General features: G+C 56.8%; 2 protein-coding genes across 2 annotated transcripts in view; both read right to left on the minus strand.

Moving 5' to 3' along the window:
- Positions 1–4: 4 nt before the first annotated feature.
- On the minus strand, positions 5–463 carry SMIM48 (small integral membrane protein 48). Its single transcript, XM_088027250.1, has one exon. It carries the CDS (start codon positions 461–463, stop codon positions 98–100), a length of 366 nt encoding a protein of 121 aa, XP_087883376.1. The 3' UTR covers positions 5–97.
- A 3,801-nt stretch (positions 464–4,264) lies between these two features.
- Positions 4,265–13,147, minus strand: part of NLRP1 (NLR family pyrin domain containing 1) — a 43,475-nt gene continuing 34,592 nt past the window's right edge. The window contains 4 exon segments of the mRNA XM_088027046.1: positions 4,265–4,366; positions 7,138–7,205; positions 10,415–10,638; positions 11,839–11,992. Coding sequence (XP_087883172.1) covers positions 4,265–4,366; positions 7,138–7,205; positions 10,415–10,638; positions 11,839–11,992 — 548 coding nt within the window.

Genomic DNA, 13,147 nt, shown 5'->3' on the forward strand with positions numbered 1-13,147 from the left:
AGATGAAGGGGGTGCAGCGCGTCTCCCGCACACGCCACGCCGAGCCCCTGGTTTCCCTTCCCGCCCCCCGGGGCCCCGCGGCCCCGACCCCGGCCGCTCAGGCCAGCTGCAGGTGGATGTAGGTGAAGATGCAGGAGGTGATGGAGAAGGCGATGGCCGCGTAGATAAAGATGGAGAGGTGTGGGAAATGGTCGAGGTAGCAGCCCTCGTCCCGGGGGGGCTCCTCCTCCTCGGGCTGGGGGCGCACCGCGGCCTTGGGGGGCTGCCCGGCGCGGGCCCCCTGCGCCCTCCCGCCCGCGCGCCGACCGGCCCTCCTGCCAGCCGCCGCCGCCGCCCTGGGTGCGCGGGCCGCGGGGGGCTCTTCCGGGGGGGGCTCGTCGAACAGGCCCCCGTAGTCGTCGGCGGGATCCGAGCGGGTGGGCGCGGGGGCCCAGGGCTGGCGCGGGAAGAGCGGGGCCGCCATGGGCGAGGAGCTCGCGGGGTCGCGGGCGGGAACGCGGTGGGCGGCGGCCGGGCTGCGCGGCGGCTCTGCCCGCGGAGGGGCGGGGACCGCTCGGCCGCGCGCCTCCCCCGGCTCCTCCCCGCGCCCCGCCCCCTCCCGGGACCCGCGCTCCGGCCCGCCGCCTGTTCCCATGGCAACCCGGCGCGGGGCGCAGGGCCTGGGGTGCGAGCTGCGGGCGGCGACCCCGGGCGCCAGGAGGGGGCTCGGCGCCGGCCAGGACCCCAGCTGCGCGCGGAGCTGCACCGGGGACGCTTTTGTCTTTTTAAAAGAAATATTTATTATGGGTCTTTCTGTTTTTGTTTTTTTTTTTCATCTACAATTTAATACATGAAAAAACAAATACATAATCTTTGCAGAAAACTTGACAGTGAGAAAGCCCCGTCGGCAAGAACAGGAACAGAACAAGTGCTCCCACCACTATCCAAAGGCCCAGAGATGGATGGTGCCTTTCCTTCCTTCTTCCTTTTACCCTCTCCTTACGGCTACATTGGTATCTGGGCTTTCCCCTCGTGCTCCTCGCCCCCAACCCAGGACCCCAGCCCCGTGGGCGGCTCACGTTTGAGTAGGAACAGGTACTTTTCCCCCGCCCCCCTACTCAGCACCCCCCCCGCACCCCCCAGGCCTTTCTCTGGCTTCCACTGGTACCGCCACAGACTTGGGGCACCGAGGTTGCAAGGCCGTTGGTGTTCCCCTGTGGAATGTGGGGAGAGCAGCCACTAGGACTTTTGGGGTCCCAGGGAATCTGGCAGGCCCCGCCAGTTGCAGCAGATCCAACTCAGGCTGTCATCAAGGAACTCATGGCCTCCTGTAAGGGAAAGGCCCTGGGGGAAACCAGGACGAGGGTACAGAAGCAATGTCACCAGGATGCTGTGTGTCTCCTTCCATCTCTCGGTGTTGCCAGGGATTTCTTGCAGGGCCAGAGCCTACATAGTGGCAGGTGCTCAGATATAGTATTTGTTGAATGAGTAATTCGAGGGGTGAATGGCGGTTGGCAGCCACAGACTCGCACCTCACAGCCTACCGCCCCCACCCAGCTCCCGGAGCTTCCAGTCCGCTAGCAGGTGGAGAAGGGGCAACCCTCCAACACTGCCGCTGGGAATGTAAAAAGGCGCGGTGGCTTTGGAAAAACAGTTCGGCAGTTTCATAAAAAGTTCAACACACACCTGCCATATCAGGAATTCCACTCCCAGGCATCTACCCACGAGAAACGAAGACGGGCTTTCATATGAAAACAGGGACTCGTCCATGGATGTCCATAGCAGGGTTATTGGTAATAGTGCCAGACTGGAAACAATGCAAATGTTCTTCGAATGTTAAACGAATAATCAAAATGTGGCTTATTTGTGCAATGGGATAATATTTCACAATAAAAAGAAGTGAGCTGGATGTGGGTGAACCTCACAACGTTCCGTTAAGTGGAGAAAAGCCAGGTGCACAGGACCACAGACTGTATGATCCCACTTACAGGAAATATCCAGAAGAGACACATTTATTTACAGAGACAGAACGCAGACGGATGATTGCCGGGGCTGGAGAGGGAGGTGGGGAGGCGAGGAACTGCAGACAGGCTCAGGGCAACTTTTTAGAGGGATAGACATGTTCTCAACCCCAGTGGTGGTAATGGTTGAGCAGCTCTTTAATTTTTCTAAAATTCATCAATGTGTCCACTTAACATGGATGACTCTCATGACGTGTGAATTATACTTCAAAAGGCCATTGTTTTTTAAAAAGAAACCTGAGTTATCATTTCTCAGATACCAGATGGGCAAAACAAAACAAAACAAAAACCATGGATTTTCTTTGCAATTCTGTGGGTCGGTTGGGTTCTCCTGGTTTGAGTTGATTTGGCTGATCTCTACTGGATTTTGTCATTTGTCTGGCAGGTCGGCTGAGGCTGGATGATCCAGGATGACCTCACGCCCATGTCCGGAGGTGGGCAAGCCGTCGGTCAGGTGACTTAGTTCTCCAGCAGGCTAGCTTGAGCTTATGCATGTGGTGGTCTCAGGGTTCCAAATACAGAAACAGGGAACCCTATAGAGCACAGTGACTGTTCCAGTCTCTGCTTGTACTATACTTGCTGTCCCACTGGCCAAAGCAAATCACATGGCCAGATCCAGGTTCAAAGTCTGTGCAAAGCCACACTGCAAAGTGAGGGGCAGCATTAGGGACCACTTTTTGCAAGCTGCTATAGAGAAAAAGAGAGTTAAGCCACTTCTCTATGGTTATGTGGCTAGTGAGTTGCAGAGCTAGGATTCTGGGGCTCACGCTTTTACCCACGCTGCCATTCACTGAGGGGTGTCTGCAAGGCGTGGTGCTTGAATATGGTGCGTGAGATGGAGAGGGGTCGGATATGTAGCCAGAAAGGAGGTTAGACTTCATGGAGAGGCACTAGAAATCCATTGGAAGATTTAACCGAGTGGCATTTTGGAAAGCTCACTCTGGCCATGGTTTGGATGCTGGACATCAGGTGGAGGGTTGGGGGCAGAATGGCCGCGATGAGGACTTCATTGCATTAGGACCAGGTTAGAGGTGAAAAGAGGTTGAAGTGGCAGAGGGGGTGAAGAAAAGAGGACAGAGTCAAAGGACATTTCGGAGCTAAAATGGGACTTTGCTGATAACTGATGGGAGGGGTGGCGAAGAGGTGGGGGGCACTGAACTTTCCCCAGTAGATGTAGAGGAAGATGATGAGTTACCGTGCAGCCGGGTTGGCTCTGGGGTCCTTATGGGAGAAATGGGGGGAAACGTCCCTTTGCCAAAAGCATCCTCAGGTGCAAGGTGCAAGCTGGCAATCCAGATTTGGGGATTACTGGCATGGAGGGGATGGGTGAAGCCTCAGGCATAGATAAAATTGCCCAGAAGAGTAGGAAGAGACGAGGCCTCGCAGAGCATCCCGAGGACCACCAACCCCTGATGGTTGTCTTTTAGAGAAAAATATAAGCAGGACGCCAAATGGAAGATTTCACAGATATTACTGTTTAGGACGAGTCTAAAAATTTTCAAGTGAGTTACAGTTAAAGAAAAAAAATTGCACGGGGCGCCTGGCTGGCTCAGTCTGTGGAGCACGCCACTCCTGATCCCGGGGTTGTGAGTCTGAGCTCCACGTTATGTGTAGCGATGACTTAAAAATAAAATCTTAAAAAAAAATTAAGTAATGAAACTGTTTGGATGGTTCACAGACATGACAAAAATCAACAAGTCAGATGAGGAAATGCCTGGAATTTAGGCAATGCCTGGAAAACGTATGTGAACGAGCTCTTAAGCCAAGCTGTATAGCTCTTTGCAAACATCTCTCTTCCTGAAGACCGTGGTGAGTTCCAGGGGAATCAGGGGGGATTTTAACTCCCCCATGAACTCTACCAGCTCCCCGCTCTTTGATATGGGCAATAGGTGTTTTCTCAGTTTTATTTAAAGCGTTATGTTACACAAACAGCTCCAAGTCCCCCCACCCACCTCCTTCCAACTGGATTTATTGCTTCGAAGCCCCTTCGTTATTGGGGAAAGGCTCAGGAGCAGGAGGGACGCTTGGGGACCAGGCCCTGCAAGGACTTCCGGGGAGTGGGGGGCAGGGGTAGGGGGGAGTGGAGGTACCGGAAATGCCTGTGCAGGGGTCCATTGCCTATTAAGAAGGTGTGAGGCTGAACATCAAAGACAGGGTCCCCCTAGGACGCCTTGCTGTGTGCCACCTGGTTCACCTGTACAGAAAAGCCCACAGTGCAAAGCACCTCTGGTCCCAGCCCAGGGGATTCCTGGGGGCTCCATCTCTCAGAGTTGGGAGAGCTCGGCCAGCTGGGTGGGCTCACGTTCGCAGAGGCTCTGGCTGTCCCTGGTGATGAGAGAGCGAAGTCTGTCCCAGGCCAGGGAGCCCTGAAAAGGCAGATACCAGAAGGTTCCAAGCTGCAGCCTCACTCTCTGCTTCGTGCCAGAAGGTTCCAGGAAAACCCTTAGGATCCCGGATCCCAGAGCCCAAATCCACCAAAGGACCCACATGGACAAAAGGCTGCCCTTCCCTCCTGCTTCTGGGATGGGCCCAGAACACCCACCCCTCTCCGAGGTGAGAGAGCCCGCCTCTTCCCAGAATCCCTGCTCCTGGGCTGAGATGGTGGGTCTCCTTCATCCATTTAGGGGGACCTGCCTGTGGAAAAAGGGTACACAGATCAGGGATCTGAGTCTGTCCTGCCAAAGGTCATATGCCCATGTTGAGGATGCCCCATGCCCCATGAGGAGTCCCAGGACACAGGTCCCAATACCAATACTAACAGCAACTAGGAACAGCTCTGGGCCTTTCTGCAGAGATGGTGCACTTGGTTTTTATGACCCTATGAGTCATGCACCAGTATTTTCTCCAGTGTAGAAATGGGTAAACTGAGGCTCAAGGGGTGAAGGAACTTGTCCAGGGTCTGCCTCTGGGTTCCAGCCAGGAGCCCGCCTGCCTCCCACCCACCTCTCACACCAGGTCCTGCCACAGCCTTTCCCTGGGGCCACATCCTGCAGACAGACAGGACTGTTCTTTAGAATCTGCACACAAAGCAAGAGGCAAAACTCAAGATCACTTTGAGCTCACGATGCTCGTACCCACCTGAGGAAACAAGCTTTGGTGGTTGAGTGTGTGTGTGGGTGTGGGGGGATGCAGAGGTAGGGGGGATGTAGGGTGGGGGAGAGTACAGGGTAGAGGAGGGGGGAGCCCAGGATGGCTGGGGAGCTGGGGGTAGGGGGGTGGGGTTGGGGTGCTTGGGGGGTGCTCAGGATGGAGGGAGCATGGGGTGGGCGGGAGCCCTGGATGGAGGTTGGGGGGGTGGGGGTTGCAGGGTGGTGATGAGTGTGGGGTGGTGGGGAAAGGGGTTTTGTGGGGGGGGCTCAGGATGGGAGGAGCATATGGTGGGGAAGAACGCAGGGTGGGGGAGGGGAGCGGGGGAGGGGGCCTTCCAGGAACCCTGCTGTTTGTCATCCTGGGAACCGTGAGTGTGTCTGAGCCGACTGTGGATTCTCCCTCCTGCGGGCCCAGCTGGCTGGGAACTGGGAAACCAAACCAGGCATCTCTTCTCCTCATGGGCTCCCCCCTCCACAGCCCGCAGAAGACAGAAAATCTCACAGTGTATTGTGCCCGCCACCCCCCCCCCCCCCGCAAGGGAATGTCCTTGGGCCAGGAGTGGGGGAGGGCTGTCACCCACTGAATGTAGCAGGGCGCTTTCCCCTAAGGCTCAGACCCCGTGCCATGCCCTGCTCTAGGACTGCACAGGTGCTGTGCCCCCCCCGCCCCCCCGCTCATGGTGGAGGGCAGTGGGGTTGCTGAGCAGGCGCAGAGAAGCCCAGGCTGTATGGGGACAGGGGAGCGGGTGGCCAAGAACCCATCTAGGGGATGCAAGACCCCATGTGAGCTGAGGCTCTAAGCCTCCCTGCTTCCCCACCCCGCACTTCCTCCCTTGCTCCCGCTCCGTTGTCCCAAGCACTTCACTCCCAAAACACAAAGACAAAATTACTAAGGATTTCAAGCCAGTGACCAAGCATGGAGCCCCAAGTGGGGGGGCATGTGCAAGTGACCCATGATGCTGGCCCCACTCACACCCTGCCTGGCCCTTGATGTCCACTGTGGGAGCCCACGTGGTTACTAACTCTCCGCGCTGGGCTTTCTCACCCTAGACAGGACTCTGACTCGCAGCTTCTCTAAGCGCCCAGCGAGGGGTAGGTAGTGACCAAGACTCTTTCAACAAGTAGGTCCTGTGTCTCTTCTTGAGCCCTTGCGCTCCCAGCAGCTCACGAGAGCCTTCGTGCGTGGACCACCCAGCCAGCAGGGATGTTGGAGGACAGGGAGCCCCCAGGCCTCTGCTCAGGCCTGGCCAGGAAGTGAGGATGGAGTCGGTGGGCTTCCGGGCCAGAGCCCGAATCTGTCCTTTCCTTCCCTGCACGTGACCGCGAGCGCCAGGAACCCGAGGACCATGTGGGGTGTGGGGCCCTGGCCCCAAACCCTGCCACAGAAACAGTTCTACTGTGTGATGCGTCACCTTGAATATTTCTGAGACCAGCCAAAGACAGCCCCAGGGCCGGGTCTTGGTGCCAATGATTCCTTGCCCAGCTACTCCCAAAGGTCCTCTCCTTCAGACCAGGGCTTTCCAAGTACTTCTCTTTTTCTTTTCTTTCTTTTTTTAAAAGCTTTTATTTATTTATTTGAGAGAAACAAAGAGAGAGAGCATGAGCAGGGGAGAGGCAGAGGCAGAAGGAGAAGCAGACTCCTGCTGAGCAGGGAGCCCGATGCTGGACTCGACCCCAGGACCCCGGGATCATGACCTGTGCCGAAGGCAGACGCTTAACGACTGAGCCACCCAGGCGCCCTTCCAAGTACTTTTCTCTTTCCCGTCCACCATAGATTGTCCACACAACGCACTCTCAAAGAGTTTGGGAGAGGTAAGAATCGCTCTATATAGCCGGTGGGCTGGCTCAAGAGCACCTGGTAGTGACTCAGGAGACGCACAGGACATTCCCGAACTCAGTCGCGCCACAGACAGCCGGCTGTGTTGACGTTCCGGACGGGGGTGAGGCCCCCTGACCTAGAACTAACGTTAGTGCTGGGCGTGTGACTTTGGGCCAACCCTTTCTCTCCAAGATGTCTCCCCATTAACAAGCGAAGGAATGGATAGTACGGTGGCAGGTGAGGTGAGATCGGTCCACTTGAACGTGGTCAGTGCTGAGAACACGGAGGGTACCACCTCTGAGGGAAGCGACAGGGCGAGACCTAGAAAGTCACGCGGATATTCACGTCCTTTGCTAGGATCCTCTAGCCCCTTAAACTATTGATTTAGAGACAAGGATCTAAGAACAAAGAGAAGTTCTCTGCAAAAAGATGTTTATTGTAGTATTGCTCATCATGGCAAAAAAATTGTTGGAAGCAAACTCAGTGTTGGAACAGGAGGAGAGAGGGAATTCAGTGATGGTGCGCCCACTGGGTGGAACCCTGTGCAGTCTTCACGCAGAGGTATTCTGAAGACTCTTGACGGGCCCTCGCGATGACGTAAATCAAAGTCGGAAAGGCAAGGTTTAAAACCACATGGGCTAGGACGGCAACACAGTGCGAATGTATTCCTGCAGAGAAAGGCTAGCACTGGGAAGGTGAAGATGATCCTTTTTGCATTGTTTGGATGGCGAGATCCTGGGGTGATTGCTTTCTCCTTTTCCCAGACTTCACGTACCATTGTTATACTATTCTTCGAGCAACCAAAGCAATTAATAGACGAGAAAATCTAAGTAATGGACCAAGGGGCCGCTCTCAGGATTCACAATGCCCTGCGATGGATGTTCTGATCAGTGCCCACGCAGACTGAGGACCTCCCCCAACTGTCTGGATGGCCCCACGTTGCCTAGCAACCACCTGCTCAGCAACAGTTGCTAGGAAACCAGGGACAGAGCCAGGACTCCTGACTAATGCCAGTCTCTTCCCATCAAGGACCCTCGAGTCATGCTCCCATCTGGGCGTTCTTCCTCCTGCCCTGCTCTCCAAGTTCCCCACCTTGCTGGGGCTCACTTGCCCCGGCATTCAGACAGCCCACCACAGTCCAGGGGATCACGGGCTCCATGGGACCCCTTTCCTCCCCACCGTTCCGAGACGACGGTCTGGACCAGGGTGAGTGCATGGCTTCAGGCTTCAGTCTGTACTGATCTCATCACTTGGACGAGGACTGCCTGCCTTCTAGAAGGGCCCTGAGGGAGGGATTCTATCAGAAAAGCCACTGAGGTCAGCCCAGGCCTTACCACCCCAGCAGCGGGATTAAATCCAGGACCCGTGAACGAATTCTTTGACGGGGCTCACACAGACATCTCTAAGTAGCTTACTTCAAGGAGAGAAGAAAATCATCTCAGATCGATTTGCCTGAACACAGTGATGCTGGAGAACCCCCATTTTCCCACCATTTTTGAGAATGATCCATGCCGCCCCAGATCCCCAGAACTGGCCAAGTTCTTTGCTTCTCATGTTCCTTTCCATCCTTTTATTGCTACTAGTTTGTCAGTGATTCTTCTTACACGTATGTTCTTTGATTGATGATCCTAATATTTTAATGTGTGTACTTAAAGTCTAAAGGAAATCCACACCTTTACCTAAATATATTTAACTATTGGGACATCACTATGAACGAATCTACCAGCCAATAGATAAATGGTTCATGAAAACCACACCCCCCTTCATGATCTAACTCAACCCTACACATCCTGAGAGGGTTTACCCCCCGGTATCAGCTGTAACACAAACTGTTCATCAAATCATCGATCATAATTAAATGAAACCCCTGTCTGAGTCATGATGGGACGTGGGGCATGGCATCAGATTCTTCTGACCTGCTCATTAAATCCGCAGACACCAGGTCCCAGGCACCCGGCACTGGCTGGGTGTGTACCTGCCACGGCCACGTGGCCCACGGCAGAGAGCCGTGGCCCCTGCCGACCACATTGCTCCTGGCGCCCCCCATCCTGCTGCCTATGGTATTTGTGGCTAAGTCCTCCTTCCCGACCATTTTAACCCGGAGAGCAACACCGGTGCCGCCTTACAAAGACCTTAGAATTCTTTAATACTTATTTGCCATGTTGTTGGCATTTCCGTTCTTTCCCTCTTTCAAATCCCACCCCCACCGCCAGACATTATGGTCACGTTCTGCGGGCCCCGTTTTGTTAGATTTACCCACACGTGTCTTAGCATCTCTGTGATCGGTCCGTGCCGCGCCCCACCCCTTCCCTGTGCCTGAGGCGTGTCCTTTAGAATTTCCTCCCGGGAGGATTTGTTTGCTGAAAGCTCACTAGGTTTTGGTTTAGCTTTAAACATTTCAACAACTGTACTCTTCTCTTGAAAAATGATTTTTCTGTGTTTGCAATTTCTTGATGGACAGTTGTTAGGAGGGAACACACGTCCAGAGCCGCCGTTCGGAAATCAGTGGTCAGCCTGGCGGCCCCACCTTCCTGGGCATCTCTGTCTCCTGCTTTTCGATTCTTGGGATTTTTTTTCATCCTGAGAACGAAGTCACATCTTCTGGCGACTGGAGGAATTTCTTGGCAAGTCTCTCTTCGAACATTTCTCTGCACCTTCTCCATCCTGTCCGATTAGACGTGTGTGTTGGGCTTTCTTACGGTCTCTTCCATGTCACCGAATCTTTATTTTTTACGTTTTTAAATATTTTCTGAAATTTAGTTTGCTTCCGAGCTTGCTTTACCCTTGGCAATGGCGCCGTGCTTCTCGCGTGTATTTTAAGGACTCTCTCTTTAAGCACGTGAAACACAGTTATTTTACGTGCTCTGTCTGATGGTTTCAATATCTGAAGTCTTTGTGGGGCCGATTCTGGGATCCGCCGTTTCCACCGGTTCTCGCTTGTGGTTCCCTGTTCACCGCGTGGGAGATTTCTGACTGTGCGCTCATGGTTGTCGGGACTTTGTGGGGAGGAAGTCTTTGGAGGTGAGAGAGGTCGGGAAAGGTACATTACCCTTTATGACTCCGTATCCTCCTGGGAGGCCTTCCTTCCTGGCTCCGGTGTCTCCGCCCTGCCTTTGGGGAGAGTCATGCTCCCCCTCGGGTGTTAGTCCCTGGGGACCCCCAACAGCCCCCATTAGTTAATTTCCCCTCACTTTGTAAATAGCCCTGTCTTTTCAAAAACCACCTCCGAGCACGTGGCCTGTTTCCTGCTGGGACCACGAGGGACAGAATCTGGGTAAAGAGCACTTTGTAGATGCCAGTTATTAGAGTTAGCGGGGAGAATGCTTTCTATTTAGGGAAACTTCTGAGTCATTTGGGCAAGAAGGATTATGAAGCTGGGAGACAAAAATGCTTCAAAAAAATAGAGCCGCCCAGAGCACAGCGCTCCCGTCTCTCTGAGGAAGCCCCGCTCTCCTCCCCCAGGACACCCCTCCCAAGCCCCCTCTGTCCCCTCCCCCCGTGCTCACCTCGGAGGTCCACGAAGTGGGGGAGGTACACAGCCACCATGGCCCCCGGCTCGGCCTTGATGTCAAACAGAGGCCCCGCCACCATCCAGGCCTGCTGTGGGACCATCCCGCTTGGGAGCTGGTCCCAGGCGCAGAATTCAACGTCGATGGTCACGGGCCCTCGCACCACAGAACGGAGACCCATGTTGGGCCAGTGGTAGGAGCCAGCCACGGGCAAGCGAACTCTGGGGAGGGGAACAGGGAGGGGGGGACACAGAATTACTCTACGCCAACTCAGCAGACCCCGTGCGGGGCACCGCGGACCCAGATGTCGCAGTCCGCAGGCCTTGGGTGAGTCCCGGCTCCTTCGCCCTCGGCCTATGGACCCCTGGGCACGTCACTGAGCTTCCCTGATCTGTGTCCTCCTCTGTGAATGGGGAGGCAAGGCGCACCCATCTCGGAGGTGTGAGTGCTAAGGGACCAGGCGCCCGAGGACGGGTTAAGGTGAGCCTGGGGGCGGTGATGTTTCTATCATGATGATGATGATGATGAAACAGGAAAGCGTTCTTGTTTTTTAAAGGCCTATTTGCCAGCAGTTAATCCATCTACACAATAATGCTAATGACACACCCTTGGGGATAAAAACAACTCTGCAGGGGTCTCGTTCCCGAGGTTCCCCAGGCCCTGAGTACGGGGTCGTGGGTGGGCAGCGTCTGCAGGGGCGCGGCGGGAGGGAAACCATCTCTCAGCTGAGAGGAGGTGTGTGGCGACGTGCTGTGGACGAGACCACAATTATGAGCACAGAGACCGGGGCTGCACGTGGTGGGTAGTAATAAACCAGGACAAGGGGGCACCTCTGAAGACGGACTGGGTCGGAGCTGATCGGAAAGACTTGTTGTAAATGTTACACCTGCCAATGGTTATCATGCTTATTGAAGAAAAACGCCTTTGAAATGCATCACAAAATATTTAGGGGTAAAATCACCCGATATCCTGGATTTGAAATGCTGTAACAGGGGCGCCTGGGTGGCTCAGTCGTTAAGCGTCTGCCTTCGGCTCAGGTCGTGATCTCGAGGTCCTGGGATCGAGCCCCGTGTCGGGCTCCCTGCTTAGCGGGGAGTCTGCTTCTCCCTCTGCTCCTGCCCACCCTCCAAACAGAAGATGAGAAAACGGAATAAATTTGGCAAGACGGCTGTTGAACCTGGGTGATGGGTACGTGGAAGTTCCTTGGACCCCGTTTTGGTTCATGGTTGAAAATTTTCACAATACAACCTCCTTTTCCGTAATAGAAGCACTGACTCAGGATCTCAGCCTCGTCCTTTGCCTGTGGGCTTGGAGGGGGAAGGGCCCCAGGGCCGTGGTGTGGTGCTGCCGGCCGTGCGCAGCCGTGCGGAGCAGGAGTGAGGATAGGAGGCCAGCCTGGGACAGCAGAATCCCCCGCTCACTGGTATAGGCTTCTGTCTTTGTCAACCACCTCAGTGGCCGCAGGCCCCAGGGGAGCCCAGCAGTCATCCTCGGTCCCTAGAGGCTCCATGTGCAGGTCCCCCGGAGAAGGCAGACGGAAGAGTCCCACCTGGGCTTCTTGAGGGGAGCGTCCCTCTGGAAACAGGCAGGGCAGTGGTCAGCTCTAGGTTCTCCTGTCTGGCCTCCACCAGCCCCGATGGAGAGACTGAGGCTGGATTGGGGGGGGGTTGCTTCCCAAGGCTGGGCTGCCTGGCTCATGGCAGGGAGGGTCTGAAGCCTCTGTCCCTGCTCTTGCAGCTGCCTGCTTGCAGCCTGAGGAGGGCCAGCCCTGCTGCCCCGGCCCCTGCCCCTGCTGCCCTGGCCCCTGCCCCAGCCCAGCCACTGCCCAGCCCTGCTGCCCCAGCCACTGCCCCAGCCCAGACCCTGCCCCAACCCCTGCCCCAGCTCAGCCCTGCTGCCCAAGCCCCTGCCCTAACCCAGTCCCTGTCCCAGCCCAGCCTCCACCCCAGCCCAGCCCCTGCTGCCCCAGCCCCAGCCCAGCCCCTGCTGCCCCAGCCCCTGCCCCAGCCCAGTCCCTGCTGCCCCAGCCCCTGCCCCAGCCCAGCCCCTGCTGCCCCAGCCCCTGCCCCAGCCCAGCCCCTGCCCCGGCTCAGCCCTGCTGCCCCAGCCCCTGCCCCAGCCCAGCTCCTGCTGCCCCAGCCCCTGCCCCAGCCCAGCTCCTGCTGCCCCAGCCCAGCCCCTGCTGCCCCAGCCCCTGCCCTAGCCCAGCCCCTGCCCCAGCTCAGCCCCTGCTGCCCCAGCCCCTGCCCCAGCCCAGTCCCAGCCCCAGCCCAGTCCTGGCCCCAGCCCAGTCCCGGCCCCAGCCCAGCCCATGCCCCAGCCCAGCCCCTACTGCCCCAGCCCCTGCCCCAGCCCAGCCCTGCTGCCCCAGCCCCTGCCCCAGCCCAGCCCCTGCTGCCCCAGCCCCTGCCCCAGCCCAGCCCCTGCCCCAGCCCAGCCCCTGCTGCCCCAGCCCCTGCCCCAGCCCAGTCCCGGCCCCAGCCCAGCCCTGCTGCCCCAGCCCCTGCCCCAGCCCAGCCCCTGCTGCCCCAGCCCCCGCTGCCCCAGCCCAGCCCCTGCTGCCCCAGCCCCCGCTGCCCCAGCCCAGCCCAGCCCAGCCCACCCATCCGGAAGTGTTGCTCTTCCCAGCGTGCTGCAGGTGGGCAGCTGTAAGAGGAACATGGCTCAAAAGATGGATGGGCAGGGGTGGAGAGCTCTCAGGCCCCAGCCCCCCAGGCTGGGACAGAGGGA

The sequence above is a fragment of the Eumetopias jubatus genome, unplaced genomic scaffold, assembly GCF_037043125.1.
Source record: "Eumetopias jubatus isolate StellerSeaLion01/CBP00866 unplaced genomic scaffold, mEumJub1_p1.0 scaffold_10, whole genome shotgun sequence".
Taxonomy (NCBI): domain Eukaryota; kingdom Metazoa; phylum Chordata; class Mammalia; order Carnivora; family Otariidae; genus Eumetopias; species Eumetopias jubatus.

Bases quoted from the DNA above. Each gene is read 5' to 3' on its own strand.
- SMIM48 (XM_088027250.1), bottom strand. From the start codon at position 463: ATGGCGGCCCCGCTCTTCCCGCGCCAGCCCTGGGCCCCCGCGCCCACC.